Source organism: Apiospora kogelbergensis (genome assembly GCF_038363985.1).
Source record: "Apiospora kogelbergensis strain CBS 113332 chromosome Unknown utg000001l_segment0_segment0, whole genome shotgun sequence".
Classification (NCBI taxonomy): domain Eukaryota; kingdom Fungi; phylum Ascomycota; class Sordariomycetes; order Amphisphaeriales; family Apiosporaceae; genus Apiospora; species Apiospora kogelbergensis.
Genome location: NW_027117418.1, coordinates 4,616,613 through 4,637,578, shown reverse-complemented (window position 1 = coordinate 4,637,578; position 20,966 = coordinate 4,616,613). Strand labels below are relative to the sequence as shown.

At 54.2% G+C, this 20,966-nt stretch overlaps 5 protein-coding genes across 5 annotated transcripts; 1 reads left to right on the top strand and 4 right to left on the bottom strand.

Annotated features, from left to right (window-relative positions):
- Positions 1-7,543: 7,543 nt before the first annotated feature.
- On the top strand, positions 7,544-10,390 carry PG998_001471 (RSC complex subunit Rsc7- variant; the record flags this gene model as incomplete). The annotated part of the gene is made up of 6 exons (XM_066868289.1): positions 7,544-7,622; positions 8,150-8,242; positions 8,574-8,837; positions 8,908-9,365; positions 9,428-9,446; positions 9,507-10,390. The coding sequence occupies 6 exons, from the start codon at positions 7,544-7,546 to the stop codon at positions 10,388-10,390; spliced, it is 1,797 nt and encodes a 598-aa protein (XP_066736704.1).
- A 3,312-nt stretch (positions 10,391-13,702) lies between these two features.
- PG998_001470 (uncharacterized protein) lies at positions 13,703-14,227 on the bottom strand (the record flags this gene model as incomplete). Its single annotated transcript, XM_066868288.1, has 1 exon — positions 13,703-14,227. The coding sequence occupies one exon, from the start codon at positions 14,225-14,227 to the stop codon at positions 13,703-13,705; it is 525 nt and encodes a 174-aa protein (XP_066736703.1).
- A 510-nt stretch (positions 14,228-14,737) lies between these two features.
- PG998_001469 (uncharacterized protein) lies at positions 14,738-15,604 on the bottom strand (the record flags this gene model as incomplete). Its single annotated transcript, XM_066868287.1, has 1 exon — positions 14,738-15,604. The coding sequence occupies one exon, from the start codon at positions 15,602-15,604 to the stop codon at positions 14,738-14,740; it is 867 nt and encodes a 288-aa protein (XP_066736702.1).
- A 616-nt stretch (positions 15,605-16,220) lies between these two features.
- Positions 16,221-17,446, bottom strand: PG998_001468 (transcription initiation factor iif; the record flags this gene model as incomplete). The annotated part of the gene is made up of 2 exons (XM_066868286.1): positions 16,221-16,601; positions 16,664-17,446. 2 exons carry the CDS (start codon positions 17,444-17,446, stop codon positions 16,221-16,223), a joined length of 1,164 nt encoding a protein of 387 aa, XP_066736701.1.
- A 598-nt stretch (positions 17,447-18,044) lies between these two features.
- On the bottom strand, positions 18,045-20,318 carry PG998_001467 (succinate dehydrogenase flavoprotein subunit; the record flags this gene model as incomplete). Its single annotated transcript, XM_066868285.1, has 6 exons — positions 18,045-18,264; positions 18,318-19,541; positions 19,597-19,925; positions 19,995-20,068; positions 20,146-20,200; positions 20,274-20,318. The coding sequence occupies 6 exons, from the start codon at positions 20,316-20,318 to the stop codon at positions 18,045-18,047; spliced, it is 1,947 nt and encodes a 648-aa protein (XP_066736700.1).
- Between the last annotated feature and the right edge of the window lie 648 nt (positions 20,319-20,966).

Below are 20,966 nucleotides of genomic sequence, written 5' to 3'. Positions count from 1 at the left end.
CTAGGCTTCCGTATGTCACACAGTGGCAGCCTGCGATGTGCGGATGGATTGGGGTGCACTGGTTTATCTAAAATATGTATGTCTTTCCCCTACCTATGTATGGCTGGATACTTCCAGGCACACAAACCAGACGGGTGGCGACATCGGAATAAAGCGAGCAGCAGCAACATCATTGCGGGAAAACACATGCTGCAAATATGTAAGTGGTTGACGTGACGCGGCGACACCTGCAAGAACGGGTAACAAGGGGCCTCCCGCGTGGCGTGCAGTGGGAACTTGCAAAGCAAGCAGAACTGGCATCCATAGAGGACCACCAAGGAAGTTGTGGAGCGGCCTCCGAACCAAGTGAATGGAAGAATGAAGCCAGGGAGGCCTGTGAGTCGAATCACGGCATTTTGTTTATCAGTCAGTCAGGCAGTAAGCTGAGAGAGGAGTGTGTGCTTATGTAGTTAGCCGTCCCCCCATTGGGTAGTGACCTATCAATGGACCTTGGCCCGTTCCGACTTGAGGCTGGCCAAACCCACCCATTAAGAAGTTGAGAATGGATGGATGGATGGATGGATGGATGGATGCACCACTGAGCACTTGGCACCAAGCAAGCCACACTCCCTCCCGTCAGCACAGGTCAAGCGGGGAAGGGTTACTTTGTGGGGAGGTGGTCATGCCGCAGGCGACCGTCTGCGTGCGTGCTTGGGTGCCAGATCGGCCATGGCAATATTTAGAATCTGGCAAAGGGTTCCCTCGCAGCAGCAAGCGCAACAAGAGGGGGAGGGCCGCCATGTCTGCCATGTCTGCCATGTCTGCCATGCCCTCTGTCGAAACAAAGATGCTGCGAGACTGCAAGCCCCCTTGTCGGTTTTAGTCGAGGGGACAGGGGAGACAAGGAGGCAGAGGTCGAAGGAGTCGCATCTGGAATGCCTGCTTGCGAAGCGGGTTGATTGGACGAGATGGGCGCTTGGGCGGGACCCGCAGATTGCATACATGGGGCATATGGGGCCAACGGCTTCCCATGATTTGCAGATAGGGTCTGTGCCAATTCAAGTCAGCTGGCTCTGGCTCCAAGTGACCCGCACGCAGGGGGTAGCACAGCCAATAGCCATCAATGTAGCCCGCGTGTAGTGCATCCTCGAAAGTGACTTCCAGGGCAGCAAACTCGTCCACAAATGTCTGTCATCGACCCCTCCCCCCCGTCTTCTGCCCTGTTCGCTTCACACCCACACAACCACCAGGCTTCACTCATCTCAGTTAGCAGCAGCAAGCGTTCCTGTGCCCATGTCTATTTCCATTTCACCAACAACCACAACCCTCCAGACCCTGGCTGCCTGGTGCACCTGTGTCTTGGACTCTGCGCCCTCCTATTGATGAATCAGAGGCCTTCTGAGTCATATGGCCATGTCGCAATGCTCATCTGTGGATTAAGCTTGTTAGTATACTGGTTCATGGCCTGATACTACATGACTTACTCCGTACATCCATCATGATACCTACATAAGCCTACCTACTATAGACCCATCGACCATCGGGATGCCTACAGTACTTACTGTACAGTGCGGTACTGCTAGTGGTGCTGGTTATGTATAGAGCTGTCCAGGGTCCGTTGAGAGAGGGGATAAACAGCGAGATGGACGGCTGCTAAGTTGCCGAGTCTATCCATTTATCATCACCCATCTCCGAGTGAGCCCCGCTGCCTTGGCTGCGGCCTCTTCCCCTCGTTCCGGCCTGTGACAATGCAGTTAGGCCAGTCTGGTGAGCTCGACTCTGGTTCCGGAATGTAATCAAGCTGAAACATTGTTTATCTTCTTCCATCGCAGCCTGCGGGTCATGCTTATTGCCAAATTATCGCGGTAAGATCGCATCCTGAAAGTAAGTACATCTACCAGAGCAGGTGATTTCTTATCGCTAAGGTAGTCTCGAACTCTATGCGCCAGTTGCGGTCCTGATCCGGTGAGCAGTTCGGTGCGGCTAGTCCTAGCATCTTCGTCTTTTTGCCTGATTGAGACCGAGTTTCAGCTGTGGCGTTTCGTCGTGTAAAATTCGGAGCCGGGATTGCCGCCCTCAAGCCAATCATGTATTGCATAGCTGGATCGCAGCCCATGGAACACAGTCAGCTTCCTCCAGCAGCCCGGGAGCTCTGATTGGCCATGACGTTTGATGACGCTGAAGGCCCGGAGCTCTATCGTCTTGATCGAGCATCTTCTCCGGAGTCGTGAAACCTGCGCAGGGCCAAGTTCGATCTGGAAATTGTTGTCACCGAGCAAGGACGGACGCCAGTGCCAGTGCCAGTGGACCGGCCGGTGAGTAAGGTAGCTAGCTCTTTGGTGTTTCCATATCCTCGGATCTTGAATAGGCCATTCACCTGTCGCTGTTATATCGAGCAAAAGAAAGGCCAGGCGAGGAAAAGATGATAAAGGAGAGGGAATCGCATATGCATGGGTAACCCGCCATGGTTAGATCCGTGATACCCAGATTATATCCATCGCGTATACTTGTACATGGGTAGAGTGGATAAGGATCATAGATGGTAGTTTAAGCAGCGGCCGAGACTTGGGCCCTACGGCCATGCTAGCCTGCCTCGACTAGGGAAGTTGCAAGTGGCCCTCTTCTGCATCTCGACAAATAGGTGAGCCTGAGGCTTGGCTGCAGCATCGTGCAGAGAGCATTACAACACCGTGCTACCTGACCGTTTTGGTCAATATCACATAGTCATAGTAACGTACCACGAGCAGCGAGCCCTTCCCCTTCTACCTGCGATACAGGCATGGCAGCTGTGGACGTTACCAAGTCCTCCTTACCCAACCGGACCTGTAAGAAAACGTAGATTATACGAGTGATACTGCACCAGGCCCCGAAACTCAGCGACTGTCTGACAGAAGTCGCGTTTAGCTCAAGGGGTAATCCAGTATGAGTCAATGGCTGACTAGGCTTCCAGACCCCAGACCGGTCAGTTCGCGCCGCGCTGGTAACCATGACTTCATTGAAGTGCATCTAGATCCAGCAGCGGCTTTTCGAAGGCTGTTCGTGAAGAAATATCATGAACGAGGCTGTTCACCGGTTGATGTTATAGCCCGGTTTAGGCTAGCTTGGTAAGGGCGATACGCGTTTCCGCTCGTACACTTGCATCTACACTAAAGTTCATATTTTCCAGTGTTCGACAATACGACAGCGTGCGTGTATCATCAAGAAAAGAAATGTACTCAGGGGGAGACACGGCTAGGAATGGCTGACACAGTGTCATGTTGCTGCGTAGCGAAAGAAGCCCGACGGCCGATCATTCACGAGTCTCCGGGCATATTGATGTGTGAATCGAACAAGATGCTGGCCGGGGATTAGAAAGCTTTATCAGGTGACACGAGTCGGTTTAGATGGGGGCGTTATGGGGAGCATGGTGACTAGATCCATGTAGAAGACGCTGATAATAACACCGTGACTTACTTAACCAACCCGAAATATATGTAGTTATACGGCACCTGGATTAAAAACATATACGCGCATACTGATAGTCCACCATATGAGTATTATGATTTTTGACTGATCTCACATGGACGGAATATTGGTCGATACGAATGCAAAGGTGGTTGTAACACATTGCATCTCCATTGGCGAACATTCGCGTCAACGGGGAAGAGAAATAACTGAACACACCGGGGCTAAATTGTTTCTTGTATCATCAAACATTCTGACAAGTTAAAGTGTTATGAAAAGGAAAAAAGCCTTCTCTGACAATTATTACGCAGCCGTTGGTACTAGTGTTTGCCCGGCGCATTCACGTTGGCCAGATTCGCGCCTCGATACTGCGAGAAAGACTTTCTTTCGGTTAGGTCACTTGGCGCCCACCAGTTCAATATGTCCTCCTCAGCTTGCAGTCTTATAGTGCCAGCCTAATTGCGATATTTGTTTATTATGAGTACCTGATCCTATCAAGTACGGGCGTCTTAGTAACGACACGTATTGGAGCGCCTCTATATTGGGCTTACAAGGAACCACCGGCTGAGAGAGGGAAGATACTCGGCACAGAAATTGGGCACGATCGGGCATAGCATAGCGTTCCCGCATGATTCGAGGCAGTTACGCGGTTTTTCGCTCCCAGTGCCTCTGTACGGCAATCTAGTGATACATCCCCTTCCTTCCTCTGCGGATAGCTACTCGCAACAGGCTGAGAAGTCCGTCAGCATAGCAATGCATCACGCACATTCGGTCCTTTCCTAGCTACGTTTGCCGTCGGCCGAGTATCTGCATGTGGGCAGCTAAGAAGTGCCTGATACGACCTTCCACAAATAGATACGTCGATGAAATCAAGCGAGTGAGCCCGCCACAGAGATCCAACCCCACAGCCACTTCCTTACTTTTTCTTTCTCCAACAACACGGCGAGACACTCAACACGGCTCTGGTCTGATCTGCCAAGCGGGAGCAGCTCGCGACTGTTGGTCGACGCCAAGGAGTCTCTTGCACGCCACCCCAAATCCGTGGCCGGTAGATTTGGAGCGAGGTCGAACCGTTCAGTGAAACGAGGAGGCACACAAGCTGGGTTGTGAATCTCTTTCGCCTCGAGGTCTTTCGTAAGGTGAAGCCAAGGTTCGATACTTGGCAACTAGGCTCAACATGGTGGCTATTAGATTGTAGACACTGTACGTGTATGAAGACGAACCTGAACCTGAACTGAATTTAGGCGGGTCAATGATCGCTGGGCTTCCCGCGCTCTCCACTTTCAACCGGCCGCAAAGACCACCTCGTCGCGTCCCAAAGTACCTCCCGTCTCGAGAGTACATCCAGCACTACATCAGTCCGTATGTCCGTCCAGTCCCAGGCCCAGGCGGCGGAGCCTTACATCAATTAATACGCCCCCATCGCATCGGAGATACATACGTACAACATATGTGTATAACACGTACGGAATTGGGAAATATCAGAAGAGCCATTCAAATGAATACGAACAATGAGCAATGATGAACAATGGCAGATAATGCTACGTCCCCCTTGGATGCATGTGTTAGTATGTGGTCGGTCGTTTCATTATCCAGATAGAATCAACCAACGCTGTTTCAATGCATATCCCATCGCCTCAACGAGCGAGAGACTCGACGCAAACTCGTATCGCCGCCCATGCGAGACAGGCCACTCAACCGAAACCTCCATGAAATGCCCGGCGATCCTCAAGACTCGCCAGCTCTTGCTTGCATTGGCTGTCTCCCAACCAACTCAGGTCTGCCGTTGGCTGCCTGATTGGGATTGGTCGCACCACTTATTGCTTGATTTTATCTCGGTAATAAACGGATGGCATGGAGGAGTACTTTGGCTGGTTTTGCTACTAAACACCCCGGCAAGCTCGGTGAGTACGTACTGCAATACTTCGATTCCCGTGTGCTCACTGCCCCCAGACGGGGGTTCGTCAGGTATCCTTCAGGCCAAGACTACTTAGCTCTCATGTATCTGCCTTCTTCCCTCGCCTCAATAATGCCACCAAACCAGCGGGGTCATGACTTGACGAATAACGCAACACATCTATTGATACCCAGGTGCAGCAGCAGTCCAGTCAGAATCGCCGTCTACAACCCCGGCCTCTTTCTCACGTTGTTGCGGACGTGCGGTCGTGCATCGAGCATTACATGGGAATCTGCGAAAAAGAGCTTCCGTTCAACCTCTGTGTTATCCGCGGCCAGAAAGCTCTGGGACTCCTGAGTGGAACAGCAAATCGCGTTGTCATCGCTGTCATCATCATCAGAACATATCACACCAACCGTGATTATTCACCACCTGCGCCGACCTGTTTCCACCCAGGCAGAAACGACGCGCCCCGAAGACGACGAGTTCTGCTCTTTACTGAGCCCTGGAACCCTCCTTGCCTGAACAAATCCCGGGAGGCGCCCTCCTGATTTCTTTTCGCTGATCGATTTCGCAAGTCGACCCCCTGCGCGGCCCATTTTTACCCTGGTCCCTGTCGCTGCGTGTGGGCTTGATCCTAGTCAGCTTCCTTTGCCCAGAAGCTAGAAACGGGGTCACTGTTCGGCGTTGCGGCGCTGCCTTTCCATCTTCTGTCCATCGCGCATCAGCTTGCAGTGCGCGCGCTTTCCGACTGACAGTCTTCAGTCCGTGTCCCTCCCCTTCGTCCTCGGCTGCGGCGGTTTTTGTTTTTGTTTTATCATCCTTCTCGGTAGCTCAAGGCTGTTGTTCTGCGCAAGCCAAGTGCTGGAGCGCAAAGATAACTAACGCTCACTGGGGTCGTTTGGCAGCTCAGCACGCGGCATCTCCTGGAGAAGTAATCCAAATCCAGCGTGCGTCACGGCGACTCCAACTTCCCTGAACGACGGAAAGTGGGTTCGTTTGTAAGGCGCCGTCATACATGACATGCGAAACTTGCGAGTAACTTAACTCCAGCTTGCAGAAAAAGAGGATCAACGGGTTATCGATTCCAACTACAAGATATACATACATACAGCCACATTCCCAGCAACCTTAACTGACTGGCATATCCGTCCAACCCATTCCCAAACGGACGCATCCCAAGACGCAGGCAACCCAGGAGATCTGCTAGACAGACGCAAGCAACCACCCATCAGATGTGTCTACCCTATCCTAAGCACTCGGGTCATTCAAGATAGCTCGGTAGCCTCCACCATCTTGGAGCTACCCGTCCATCCACACACACCTTCCACTTACATACTTGCCGTCGTCGCGCATTCACGTCCAATCCTTTCCTCGTCTCATCACCATCCCACCCACCTCATCATCGCCGCTCCGTTTGTTGACTCTGCGCTGCAATCCGACATCAGCTCTTCCCTGGCAAAGATCGAGTGTCAAGAGGTTACTACCACTTGAGCTGCCCAAAGTCGCGACAACGCGCGCCATCACACAATCACCGTTTGCCTGCCGCTTGTCTTGTCTTGTCTTGGGACCAGTCATACCTAACCCCTTCGGAGGCTCGAGAACCATCCTGTCCTGCCGGGCTAGCACCTGGCCACCCCCAGCCCATCCCTCCCCCGCCGCATGTGTGCAGAGGGCGTACAATACCATTGCCTCTTACAAGTACAACCCTCGGCGCATAGAGAAGAAAAGGAAGATTTCAGAGAAATAGTTGGCTGGCATATAGAGGAGGGGCCTTATTAGCAGGTCTGCCCTGATACGCACAGCCTCTTTTCCCTTCCCCCTCGTGTTAAGAGAGACAAGTTCAGATCGCAGCCTCTTTGAGATTGGCTCACACATCCCTATTCAACAACTTTGTTTCGTGCAAGGTAGTTGTAAACCCCCCCCGCCAACCCTGAGCTTGCGCCAGCAAAGACGCTACGCTACCAGCCCAGCCCATATGCATGAATAATCCTGCCTGCCTGCATCACATTACATACATACATTACACTTTCTCGGAACCGCGAGATCAACAGTCGCCTCTTTCCCTTTTCTGCGCGCTTCGCCCATCGGCATCTTTTTATCTAGTCCAACTATATCAAGACACGTCGTCCTGCAGGCACCAAGCTTCTCCACGCTCAACACGATACTCCCCCGTTCCGCTGCTCTTGCAGAACGTGTGGCCATCGTCGCCTGGCAGCCCGAATGTATTCCACGCAGCCTAATGGCGCTGAGGGTGCGACCATCAATCCCGCGACCATCAACCCTGCGGCCCTTAACTCTGGTATGTTGCGCCTTGCGTCGTTGTCAGTTTTTTATTGCTTGTTCCTATCTTTAAGACGTTTGCGACCGTCGTGCGTCCATGTCCAGTCAGTTCGAGTCGCAACGATCCCAGTGGATCCAAGCTCAAAAGAAACGCGCATGGCTCCCCGCGCAGGCTGTAAGCGCATTCGTCGGCGCGCGCACAATCAATCATTCAATCAATCAATCAATCATATGAGACCATCGCGAGTGATGTTCGTCATGGTCCGTCTATCTGCCTACACGACACCACGCTTTCCTACATCACGCCCGGGCAGGCAGAAACTGCACTGCGGCCGCCGTGGCGGTTGGCTGCATACAATTGCCAATGCAAATGTAATGCTTCTGTCATGAGTGAAGCTACATGTTTTCTATGGGGCGCCTGTCTCCGTTGTGATCCATCATTTGCTATCATCGTTGTGCGCTCTATCTACTCGGGGAGCAGCTTCTGAAATCTTAACTCGAGCTTGCCTGTCAGCATATACTAATGTACGACTCATGATTGCACAGAGCTAGTTAATCCCAACGCACGTGGACTGAAGCGCAGTCGTTCGCCAGAACCCTATCAAGACACACAGGCTTCTGGAACGCCTGGGGATGATGGTAAGTTACGCTGAACTCTCATATCACAACTCTCTGGTGTTGCGCAGCTGTGGGGCCGTCGCTTCCTTAGCGGCCCCCCTTCGCGATTCCACTGCGAAATCACTTGCAAGAGTCATGGATGGGGACGACAAGAGTCCCGTCGATAAGCAACGAGCACAACTTCACGTTGCATGGGCGGCCAAGTCTACTTCTTGTCATGCAACCGTCACTTGTCGCATCGGCCGCCAAAGTCCAAACGCCGTCGCGCGCGTCCTTTTTCGCGCCTGCTGCTTCCTTTTCGTCGACTCATCCCAGCTTGGCTAACCAGCGCATTTTCTTTGTCGCGTCACAGGTGTAGACAACCCGCGAAAGCGTGGACGACCGATGAAACCGCGAACATCTGGTGGATTACCCGAACCGCAACCCCGTCACCCATCATCGCATATCTTACCACCCAACATGGCGCACCAGATGGCGCAACAGTCTCCGATGCCACCGCACACGCCGCAGTCCGCCAACGCGCCGCTGCCTGGCCAGAACTACACCCCCGGGTCCGCAGTCCTCCCCGCCGCCCAAGACCACGCCTACCAAGACCACGCTCAAGGCACTACCTACAGTGCGCGACCACACGACCGACCAGCTTGGCCCCGGCGGCGACGAGTACATACCACGCGAAATTGACGAAGCTGGCGAGAAGAAGGTCATGCCCAATGGCCAGCTGTTGGGAAACCGCGAATATAGATGCAGAACCTTCCTGGTTCCCAATCGCGGGGACAAGCTCTTCATGCTTGCAACCGAATGCGCCAGAGTCCTAGGGTACAGAGACTCCTACCTGCTCTTCAACAAAAATAGGTCACTTTTCAAGATCATTGCGAACCAGGTTGAGAAGGACGATCTGGTGCAACAAGAAATCCTCCCCTTTTCCTACCGGTCGCGCCAAATAGCGATTGTCACGGCGCGTTCCATGTTCCGTCAGTTCGGCAGCAGGGTGATTGTCAACGGTCGCCGGGTACGAGACGACTACTGGGAAGGGAAAGCGCGTAAGCAAGGATTCACCGAGGCTGATCTGGCCGGCGAGAAGAGGCCAGGGGCAGCCAAGGCCAGAGAGGCAGCCGCTGAGGCCAACAACAACCCTCCACCGCTGGTTGGAGGTCCACATGGCGAAATCGTCTACGCCAACACCCCCAGTTTGGTGGTGCTCCCCAGCCCCAACTCGTTCAACCAGGTATGATAGGAGCACCGCCAGGAAGTACGACGAGAATACCCATGATAACATCAGGACCAGATATGAGTGACAATCGGACACGAGATTATAGCAACTTCATCAAAGGCGGCCCGCGTCAGGAGATCGCAGGCTCGGCATATCAGGACCGAACCCAGTCCAGCCCCGTCACCGAGATTCACGCACAGGCTCACCATGCTGCCGAGTTCAACCGCTCCGTCAACCAACAGCGCGAGATACGCGCCGATTACATGCAAAACATCTGGCGCCGGTCCCATGAGCAGCCACAAACGGCCCAACCACCTGTAGGGGCCAACGACAACGCGTTGCCGTCGACCACCCGGGCAGGACAGTCCCCCCATGCCGCCCCGGCCAGCATCCAGCAGTCGTCTGGCATGGTTCCTAACCAGAGCCCTCAGATGATGATGACGGCCGCGCCGTACTCGCAGGCGCTCCATTCTCAGCAGCCCATGAGCCAAGCGCCAATGCGCGGTATGTCGCAAGCACCCACGCCCAAGCAAACCAGGGCACCGAGCTTGCCTTCTGGTACTCCCGGAAACATCCCACAAGCCGCACCCTCTTATAACTATGGCAATCAAAACAACAACATGTGGAGTCATCACCAAGCACCGCAGACGCCTCAACATTACCAAGGCTACACCACCCAAAATCAGCAGTCACCTCACCCACAGCAGTCGCCTGCTCCCCAACTACGGCATCCTTCAGGTGGCGCCCCTCAGATGCCGCAACCGAACACTATGCAATACCCTGGCATGCCGGGTCTCAACCAAGGCTATGCAAACCCCACTCAGAATATGTATCCTCCAGAGCAGACACCGAGGCAATTCTTATCGCAAAACCCTGGCGGGGCGCCAGCTGTCACGCAGGGCTGGTCCAACCCCCAGACATCTTCGACTGGGAACTGGTGGGCGAATCAGCCGCAATAGGCTACCAGGGATCTCCCACGGCACGAGTAGACACGCCTGCAATCGTCGCGCTGCTGTGATGATTTCAGGCTGCTTTACGTGCGCAGGATTCTAGTCACCCTATTCTTCAAGCTGAGATTTCAGCCATCCGCCGAGGATCGTTTCTTACTTATTTCTTTGGCATCGATTCCCGTAACGACAACAGGCCGGGGATGCTGACTTAGGAGAGGATGGTGCATATCACGCATTCCATGGGTGGACACTGAAGCCCTGCGGCTCGCAGGTCCTTCGTTGGAGCAAGCCCGCAATTTACTCTTCCGGCCTCGTCTGCATATACAGTCAACATCACCTCGGTACACGCCTCCATGCGGCCTAGTCTCCCCTATGGTGTGCAAAGCGGCCGCCTGATAAGAAGGCGGCCTGAAGCCGCTTCTCTAGAACCTACCATACCTTTGCGATTTCGTCTCCAATAGCTGCCAAGGAGACATGGAAGAAACATTCGTTGTTTGTTTCGTACCAAGAGATACCCCGGCTTCGGCATACACACACACACACACACCCTTTCCCAAGTTTGAGACGCACGCCCCCTTTCAGTCGGCTTTGTCATTTTTAAGGCACAGGGTGCTGGCTTATTAGTCGTGATCGACCCTGCCGCAACCGAGCCCCTCGAAACCGAACACGTATATTGAGATTCTGGGATCTGCTTCTCCGTACCATATTTGATGATGCCTCTAGACAAGCATGCGTTGCTGGGCGAGAGGCACTTGTGTACTTGGATTTTGCTCCTTACTTAACTTTTTCTAGCTTGTTTCTTGCATTCTTAAACCACGTTCTATCCGCTTCTAATTCGTTTCTGCTTTTGTTTTCAACTGGGGCACCCCATACGCGCGCACAACGGGCTTTGCATTGGGGGAGTTTCTTCTGATTTTATTTCGGTCATGGCTCGATATCACGCTCCCGGCCCTGCGCGTCTCTGCACCTCACAGATCGGGCATTGTATTTGGTTTCGAAGACTGCGAGTGTCTGGAGGTTGATGATACTCATTGAATGAGTTTCGGGTTTTGGCCGCTTTCCCAATGGGTAAACGGGTTTATGGGGAGGGAAGGATGGCAAGGCGGAGGAAAGGGCTTCTTTGCATATTAGGTGGACTGGGCCGGAATACCTACCGCGCGCGCACACACACATACACACACACACACACACGCACACACACGCGCGCATTGCCTCTTTGTGCCTGAGGCGATGGGGGAATCTGTGTCGCTTCATTATGTTCCTTATTCGTTGTGTTGCTGTTAGTTTTAAGTCATCGTCGATAGGGTGCCAATATCTCTAGCCCTCGGTTTTTCATCGCGTCTCCCAACTTAACTTGCCGGATTAATGTCACTTGTTCACGTTCCCCCTTTCTCTTACCACCCAGGAATGGACGATATAGGCTGACCAAGAACATGGAAAGCGTGTCTGGTCAATGGACGGTAACTGGTTTACACGAGTTGGCCACGCAGAGTCGGTCCAGCCCAGCTGACAGCTACTTTAGGGCAGCTTCTGTTAAGTTTCTGCACCTTTACAATATAATTGAAGTAACAAGCGGTTGCCATGTCTACCACACCTCGCCAGGTAAGGCATGAAGAGACTCGCAGATTACCAATCACCAGTGAGATAGATCGAGAGATTCCTTACTGCCGCACACTTATCCTCAGCTAAGCAAGTCTAGCTGAGAACTGCCGGCTGTCGGGACATGCCCGAGGGAACACAAAGAAGGGGCAACAACGGCATCTATGACTGACTGCTATCTGTTTCCATCTACGGGGGAGCGAGGGAGGCTGAGCGCATGAGGGAGGGAAGCCTACGCGATGGGGCGAACGATACTGGATTTGCTTCGTGCGAAGCTGCAGGCCAAGGAAGCCGTAATACTCGACGACGCGAGTTCAATCCCGGCTGTTGGGTTGTAGGTTTTGCGCGGCGTTGCGGAATAGGCCGCTCTCACTTCTACGACCGGACTCCTGCAACAGCCATCCCATCAGGCAGGCAGGTAGGCTCTCCCTTGGCCTGTCAGCATTTGTCAGCATCATGTACGATGAGTGACAGACACTAGACACGCGAAGCCACCCCGTAGTAGCGGTCCAATCCCACGCCCTGTTGTTTCTCCATTCCATTTTGGGGAAGTGACAATAGGGCGCAAGGGGCGGGCGGGTGCTCGGCTATGGGTTACGACCGCCGCCTTCTGTTTGCTTATATTACCAGTCGCCACCATGGCTGCAGCCACACACGCGGGTTCTGACGCGGGCGCGCCCACACGCCCTCTGCCCTCCATGATGGTGTAAAGCACCGGGTGGTAAGCGGCAGCGCCTTGCTGGCAGAGAAACGTGGGGGAGCAAGGATCACTCCAACATGGCCATACGAAGCGTCGTATTGTTGTGGCTGCTTTCTCTGGATATTTACGGTCAGGCAGGACTGCATTGTCAGATGATGGCATTTTGCACGGATTGTACGGTACGCGACATGTAAGAGGAACGTACACGCAGCAGGAGATGGCGCTGTATGCCCCGTGTAGATAGACGGGTATAAGCAGAATGCAGGTGGAAGAGGCACATGCAATATGTATGTCAGATCCACGAAGTTCCCCCGTTCGGCCAAACACACCGAGTCAGCCACGGGACTGAAGGTGTTCCGGAGAAATGTCATATGGAATTCAAGACTCCCTCGGCATCGTCGGATGGGCCAGGCAGCTGAGACTCGCCAACAGCCAGGGGTGAGTGGAAGGATGGGCGAAGGAATGTATGTGTGGAGGGTGTAGTGACCGGCCAGTCGGTAGAGCGATAGCGACAGGGCTCGGCATGTTCCTCCGCCGTCGAATACGTGCCCGCATAACAAGCCTCGGGTCCCGTCAGCTTCGCATGTTCTTACGAGGCTCCATGATGACATGCAGTCGCTACACATCTCGTGACACTACGGCGGATGCGTTGGATGAGCTGGATGAACTGGACGAGCTTGGCGAACACCTTGTCCTCGCCGGGTCTTCCGTGGATGAATGATTCTCGTTGAAGACTCTCTCTAGTTACCCGGGAGTGCTATCGTTCATATTCCTGGCAGCTAACAATAGCCAAGAGCTGTGATCAATGATCGACCTGTCTATCGAGTGGTGAACTCCAAATGTTGTAGCAGCACAGTTGATTGCTCTTCAATGCCAAGATAACACAGCTACTCTGTCTCAATGTCCACGATGGCTCGCCAACAACGAAGCCCCCCTGGAATAAGTGAGGGCCTACTAACTACAACAAGCAAGCCGGCTGACTACCCACGACTACTTCTTCACAATTTGGCCCATTCACGGACTTATCTCATGTACAATCCCGAATCCTTTTGTTCGCTCCTTTTCCTCAGAAACTCCTTGGCTAAGCTATTCTCCTCCCCGCCCTGACTACTCTCACCACCTACGGTGCTGGCCGCCGTGCTGGCCGCCGTCTCCGCTGATAACACCGTCGTGGCCGAAGCCGAGACCGGGCTTGACCTGGGCGTGGCGGCCCCCTCGTTCTCGTCGTCACTGAAGGGCAGGTCGATGCCCACGTCCTCGAGGATGGCGCGGCAGCGCTCGTCGGCGCCGATGAGCGTCTGCTTGGACGTCGAGATTATGTCCTTGACGCGCCGCAGCCGCTCGTCCATCTTGTCCGCCTGTCCGCGGCAGGCGGCGCACCGGCCCTCGACCCTCAATGTCGCCAAGGGGTGGCCCCGCGCCGACTCGCACGGCTCCGCGTTGCGGCCGGCCCGGAAGTCCTGCTGAGCCTGGCACTCCCGCATGGGCAGGGGGGACCACTGGGAGTGGTTACATTCACTGAAGGTCGCACGTTTGTAGTAGCACATATTCGTCTTTGGTCTTATTACTTTGAGGTCGAGGCAACTGTGCGGCAAGTTGGGATATCGAGTCCTGCAGGTTTGCGTATCGAGTTGGTCGTGAGTGAGGCTATCGGTGTATTTGGGTTGCAGGTTCGATTGGATTATTGGATACTTCGGGCCTCGGATGCGAAGAGGCTTCCAATATACTCAATGCACCACCTGGCCGTCTTTCAGGGAAAACCGCCTCATTGTTGCCTTTGTCGACCACTGAACACCATCCATATACAAGACACTCGCTTTGTTTAGTCGAAAGGTTCTGGAAGTGAACCTCTGGCGGCGCTCCTTTGTGAGAGATACAGAATCAGCTTGCTAGCCTACGATATCTCCTACAAGGAGCACGAAGGCAAGGTAGGGATCGTATGTGTAGTCAGTAGTTGCCTCCACGTTCTGTCCAGCAGCCACACAGGGACATGGTTGCCACAAGCTTGGCAACCTTCGAACTAGACAAAATCGTATAGTGATATGTCTTTCGCATCCTTACAGGGTGAAAGTGACGTGCTTTTCGACTTCGTCGTAACTGGATGCCCAAGAAAGCCTGGTTTTAGATCCTGCGTCAGTGCTATGAGACACCTTCTTCCCGACACGCCCCAGGGTTTTGAGCAGGGTTGAGTCTTCCTTATCCGAAATTACGACGCCGTAATCCGTTCGAAGCAGACACTCGAGGTCAGTGATGGAGTCACCAAAGTAGAAGGTCGGTTTTCCGCGTAGCGACCCGGTCTGCTGCAAAACCGTTTCCACCACTGCCAATTTGTCACAGGAGTTCGTCAGATTTCTGTGCTCAACAGCACCACCGACATCGCCAGCGTCTTGGTTCAAGATGTCTGGTCCCGCTACGGAGCCGTCGCTGCGCACCGTGTTGGCGATGACGGTGATCTCTGGGACGCCCAGGGCGCCGGCGATGAAGGCGGCCGACCAGTTGACCGAGACGACCCAGAGCCGCCATCCCTCGCTCAGCCTGGCGCGCGCAAACTCGCGGAACCCGGCGCGCAGCCGCACCTTCCCGTCTGGATCATGGACCGCGCGGCGGCCCGCCTCGTAGAAGCGGTCCGGGGTGATGTCTCGAAAGACGCCGCACTGGCGGATACGGCCAAGGGACTGGAGCTCGACCGGCTTCATGTCCCGCAGAAACCCTACCTCGTCTTGGGGGCAACGGCGCTGGCCCTCAGGGAGGTGGTAGCCGTCGACGTGGCCCCGGTAGTCGTCCATGTAGGCGCGAACAACGCCGTCCCAGGCGTCGGCGAGGTCCTCGCCCTCATCGGCGCGGACTCGCAAGGCGAAGTTGGCGACTTCACCGATGGTGTCATGGACGGTGATGGTGCCGTCGAAATCTAGAAATATACTCATGTTGTGGTTACTGAACAGGCGGATTGGGGGAATGTGTTGGATGTTGCTAAAGTGACCAGGCGGATTGTGTGTGGAGGAGGGGGAGGTTGTCGCTACGTAAGACTAAGAAAAGCTCCACTGGAAGGAATAGTGTATGTACAGACAAACACGAACTCGTAGAACAGGAAAACATAATAACACTCAACAACTTGGTCAATCTATATCCATGGGAATGACGTCACAACTAATGGTCTCCCAGCGGCGGCACGATGGAGACATGAAATATGTAAATGTTTTCTTTGCAGGCTTGCACCAATTCCTGCCACATGGTGGCGGCATTGGATGCCGAGGGTATCTATCCTTCTGCTGTTCCTAAATCTACAAAACCCCAATACGAGGTGGCACCTACCAGAACAGAGCAAACGGACAACACTTAGTTGTTGAAAAAACCCCGAGGCTGTAGATGCTGTAGCCACTGAAATCGCGACGTATCGGAGCCCTCCCGGAGACCCTGGACTTCGGCGATGGCGGTGCAAGCTATATCCGAAAAACCACCCTGCTGTAGGCGTGCTGCCCTTTCTTCCATCTGGACATTCTCGTCCACTTCATTGCCAGCGTGCTCGGAACCATCACCATCCTATGAGATCGCCGGCACGTCTTCCATCTGGATATTCTCGTCGTCGTCGTCTCCGTCAAGCTCGGAATCATCCCCGCCCAAGTCGCCAGGGGCTGCACCTGCTTGGGCTATCTCGCCGCTGCTTGAGACGATACTTCTGTAGATGTCGTTGAGCTCCCAGTGGTTGGCAAAGGGACCGCTCTTGTGTAGAGTGGCGACGCCTTCGAGCGTCTCGCGCAACCAGGCCTCGGGTTGGTTTAGCTGTTGCTTGAAAGCCTTCATAGTCCAGTATCGCCACTTCCTGAAGCAGGCGGAAAGGGCATCGATTAGCTGGTTCTTCTCCAAACGAGCAGCCCGCTCCGGTTGCGACTTTCTGGCCTTTTCCTTGGTCTTGGCAGTTTGCTGTATCCCGTAGTTAGCACTGTGCTCAGATTGCGTGAAGAGAAGAATAGGCGAATGCTCACGATGAAGCCTCCGGCGCGTCCGCCAGCCGGAGCAGCGCCGGCGTTCAAGATGTTCTTGGTCATGGCTCTGGTTCCTGACATTCCCGACATCATGCTGGTTGTGGCCTTGGGCTTCAGAGCGTCGCTTGCCCGCATGGCTAGAATGTGGCGCGTTTCCATGGTATCGGCTGGCTGGCAGTTCAGCTCGGTTTTGAACCGGCCGGCGAGGACGGTTTTCTTGGGAATAGCCTTCCGGTAATATGGCTGGTATCGTTTTCGGCCTCCTTGTTGCTTGTTGTCACTGTTGTTGTTATTACTGTTGTTGTTGTTGTTATTCTGCTGCCTGTTTCGAAGGTGGTGGGGAATGTTGCTGTTGGCGCCCTGTGACTTGGACTTGAAGCCAGGGAGGTCTTGCTCGGTGAACATGAACGTGTTGAGTAGATTGGAGTCGCGCGTCTCGAAATTGTACTCCTTGGGTATGGTCTGATGGACAGGGTTTTGTAGGTCGAGCAGCATGGCCATGCGCTCGCGTTTCTGGCCGTTTTTGTCGGTCTCAATCCAGCGCCTGACCCTTCCCACTTCGATCTCCTCGTCGTCTTTCAGCTGGGCCCATTGGTCGTAGAGGTACTTGGGCACATGGGTAAGGAAGAGGTTTGCACTGGGATCGGTTGGCGATGTTGAGTCGTAGAATTCGAGATCGCCGGCATCTTCGTAAAGCTCATCGTCCGACATGACAGCAGGCGAGGCGGATGCATCTTCAGGCTCGGGCTTGACGCCTGGCTCGGGCTTGACGGAGGACGCCATGGGAGCAGTGCCAAGGTATAACTCAGAGTGCTAGCCTGGAGTCTGGATCGCAACGGGGAGGGAAGAGAGATAGATGCTGTGAGTATGATCGATGATCGGTCACTGGATGGAATGGGAGTGATGCGCGGTTGGCAGCAAGCAGGCTGAACCGAATGCGGAATCGAGTGGGTCTGACTTCTAGCGCTTTTAGGTTGGCGGGGAGCAGCAGGCACCAAGGCAGGCAGGAGGACAACAAGAAAGGCACAAGAGCGGACCCGCCCATTCCGAATCCTAGGTATCAATCATCTTCTGCTACTCTGCTGTTCAACTGGCTGGTTGCTGGCTATATAAGAATAACCCGTCATGTACTCATGCACCGACGTCCCCTTCGCTTCGAAAGTGATGCACTTTGAAAATTAATAGCATGCAAGTGCATGAGATCGAATTCATCCCAGATCATCAATGATGCGCGAAGCATCCTTGATTGGTCAATCTCGTACAAGTAAATAATACAGATCCAAGACAGCCTCGTCATGCCCCCTCGCCGCCTCGTCTAAAAATAAGGCCAAAACGCCCTAATAGTCCGTCCAGGGGGTATGGTCGCCTTTCTTTTCTGGGTTTAGTACGTACGCTTGAACGGCGGTACAGCCTTGCACTCGTTCTCGTCCAGCGTAGTGCCGATCACACGTCGGTAGCCAAGGTCAACCTTGCCGTGGGGCTTCTTCTGCCATGTGAGAGTGTGCTTCATCCAGTTCTCGTCATCACGCTCGGGGAAGTCCTCGCGGGCGTGAGCACCTCGAGACTCCTTGCGATTGGCGGCAGCAATCGTGGTTTGGGAACTATACAAGTCGCATTAGTGCTGCTTCACCCTTACAGAGGACAATGTACTTACGCGCAAGTGAGCAAGTTTCTCAGCTCCAGCGTCTCAACCAGATCCGAGTTCCAGATCATGCTGCGGTCCTTGATACCAACCTGGGGGAACATGTTGTCCACCTCGCCAATCTTCTTGACACCCTCATCCAAACTCTCCTGGGTTCGGAAAACACTAACATCCGTCTGCATGGTCTTCTGCATAGCAAGACGGATCTCAGCAGTGCTCTTGGGTCCCTCCGAGGTGCGGATTTGGTCCAGGACCTCGATGGACTCCGCACCAGCATCGGCGCTGAGAGGTTTCTGGCTAGCACCAGGTGTGAAGTTGTCCCGAATCGTGTGCGAAACAGCACGACCAAAGACGACAAGATCGAGCAAGGAGTTGGCTCCCAACCGGTTGGCACCGTGCACGGAAACGCAAGCCGCCTCACCGCAGGCAAACAGACCAGGAACAACCTTGTCGTTGCCGCTCTCGTCCACGGTGATAACCTCACCCGTGTACCGCGTAGGGATGCCACCCATGTTGTAATGAACGGTGGGAAGCACAGGGATGGGTTGCTTTGTGACATCGACACCAGCGAAAATAGCGGCTGTCTCGGAGATACCGGGCAGACGCTCGGCAAGCACCTCGGCGGGAAGATGGCTCAGCTGAAGGTAAACGTGGTCCTTCTCGGGACCAACACCACGTCCATCACGGATCTCCATGGTCATAGACCGCGAGACGACATCGCGAGACGCCAGATCCTTGGCAGTAGGAGCATAACGCTCCATGAATCGCTCACCTTCCGAGTTGAGAAGATAGCCACCTTCACCACGAGAGCCTTCAGTGATGAGGCATCCAGCTCCGTAGATACCAGTCGGGTGGAACTGGACGAACTCGAGATCCTGGTTGGGGAGACCAGCACGAGCAACCATAGCCATGCCATCACCAGTGCAGGTATGCGCTGATGTGCAGCTGAAGTACGCACGGCCGTATCCACCAGTAGCCAGAACAGTGTTTTGAGCCAGGAATCGATGCAGAGTACCATCTTCCTGGTTGTAAGCCAGCACACCACGGCATTCGCCATCCTCCATGATCAGATCGATAGCGAAGAACTCGATGAAGTAGTTGGTGTTGTGGCGGAGGGACTGTCCGTAGAGGGTGTGGAGAAGAGCGTGGCCGGTACGATCAGCAGCAGCGCAGCATCGGTAGGCTTGACCACCCTTGCCGTACTTCTGCGACTGACCACCAAAAGCACGCTGGTAACTAAAGTAGCTGTCAGCCTCGTCTTCGTACCCGAACGCGCGCCGAGGGTACTGACATCTTGCCATCCTCGGTTCTGGAGAAGGGACAACCGTAGTTTTCGAGCTCGATGATGGAGGCGGGAGCCTCTCGAGTCATGTAGTGGATAGCATCCTGGTCACCGAGCCAATCCGAACCCTTGACGGTATCGTACATGTGCCATCTCCAGTCGTCTTCGTGCATGTTCCCTAACGCGGCATTGATACCACCCTGAGCGGCAACTGTGTGACTTCTCGTGGGAAAGAGCTTTGATATGCAGGCAGTGTTGAAACCGGCCTCGGCAAGACCAAAGGCAGCTCGTAGACCCGATCCACCAGCACCAACGACGAGAGCATCGTAGTGGTGGTCCTATGAACACCCATGTCAACAAGAGGGCTAGGAGATATCTTGTGCCCAGGCGTCTCGTGGTCGACTTACGATAACAGGGTATTTGCTGCTCACATGAGCCGATGCCTCCTTTGCCCGCAGAGGCTGGTTGGCGAATATTTGAGCTATGGACACAGGCGATTAGTCGTTGAGTTAGTCGTTGAGTCTCGCCACACGGCGGCGGGTTGGCGGGTGTACGTACAAACGGGTCGCGTCGACGAGAAGGTCCTGGCCTGCGACTTTGCGGTTCGGGAGAACTGCAATGCCAAGAAACGAATTAGCATCGGGCATGATGGCTGGGAGAGTTGGTCCAAAAGAGTGGGAACGTACTGCAGACCCGGGGGCCAGTCTCCTCATCGCCATTCTGGAAGCCATGTTGGACAACAAGACTTGCGATCAATTGAGGTGTATACTCGACAAAAGAGACGGGGGAGGACAGAGCAGAGGGGAGATGTCGAGAAGAGCTGCAGCAAAGATGGATCAGACGGAATTGAGGCTCTTGTCCTGCAAGTTCCGATATCCGAGACGGGCAAGATCGGAGCGAGGCAGTTGTTTATTTGGAGGGAGGGAAAAAGTGATGATGCCTCCAACTTTGGAGTCTAGTTGAAGCGAGCCTAGAAGTGGGCTGGCATGGGGTGGTGCTGATACTTCCTCGGCTATGGAGCTGCGAGTGAGTCGAGCCTGCGAGCTTCAGCAGCAACAGCCGTCTGCAAATGCGAGTCTTCTGATTGGCCAAGGCCCGTCGCCCTCTTACGCTCTTAGCCTCTTTTACCACATGCACCCGCTCTCTCTACTGTTGACTGTGCTTTCTTTGTCGCATTGGTCTGGCTTGCTGCTTGCTGGGCAGAAAGATCCCTGTCCGAACCCCTCGCGAAAGCCGTCTGGTCTGTGGTGGTGGAAACCCAGGAATCGACGACCTGATTTGATCCAGATTCAATCTCGACCATTCAACCTTCCATACATATTACGCCATCTCCGCAAACCATCTCTTGCATCTTTATTCTCTCCCCCCCATCATCCTTC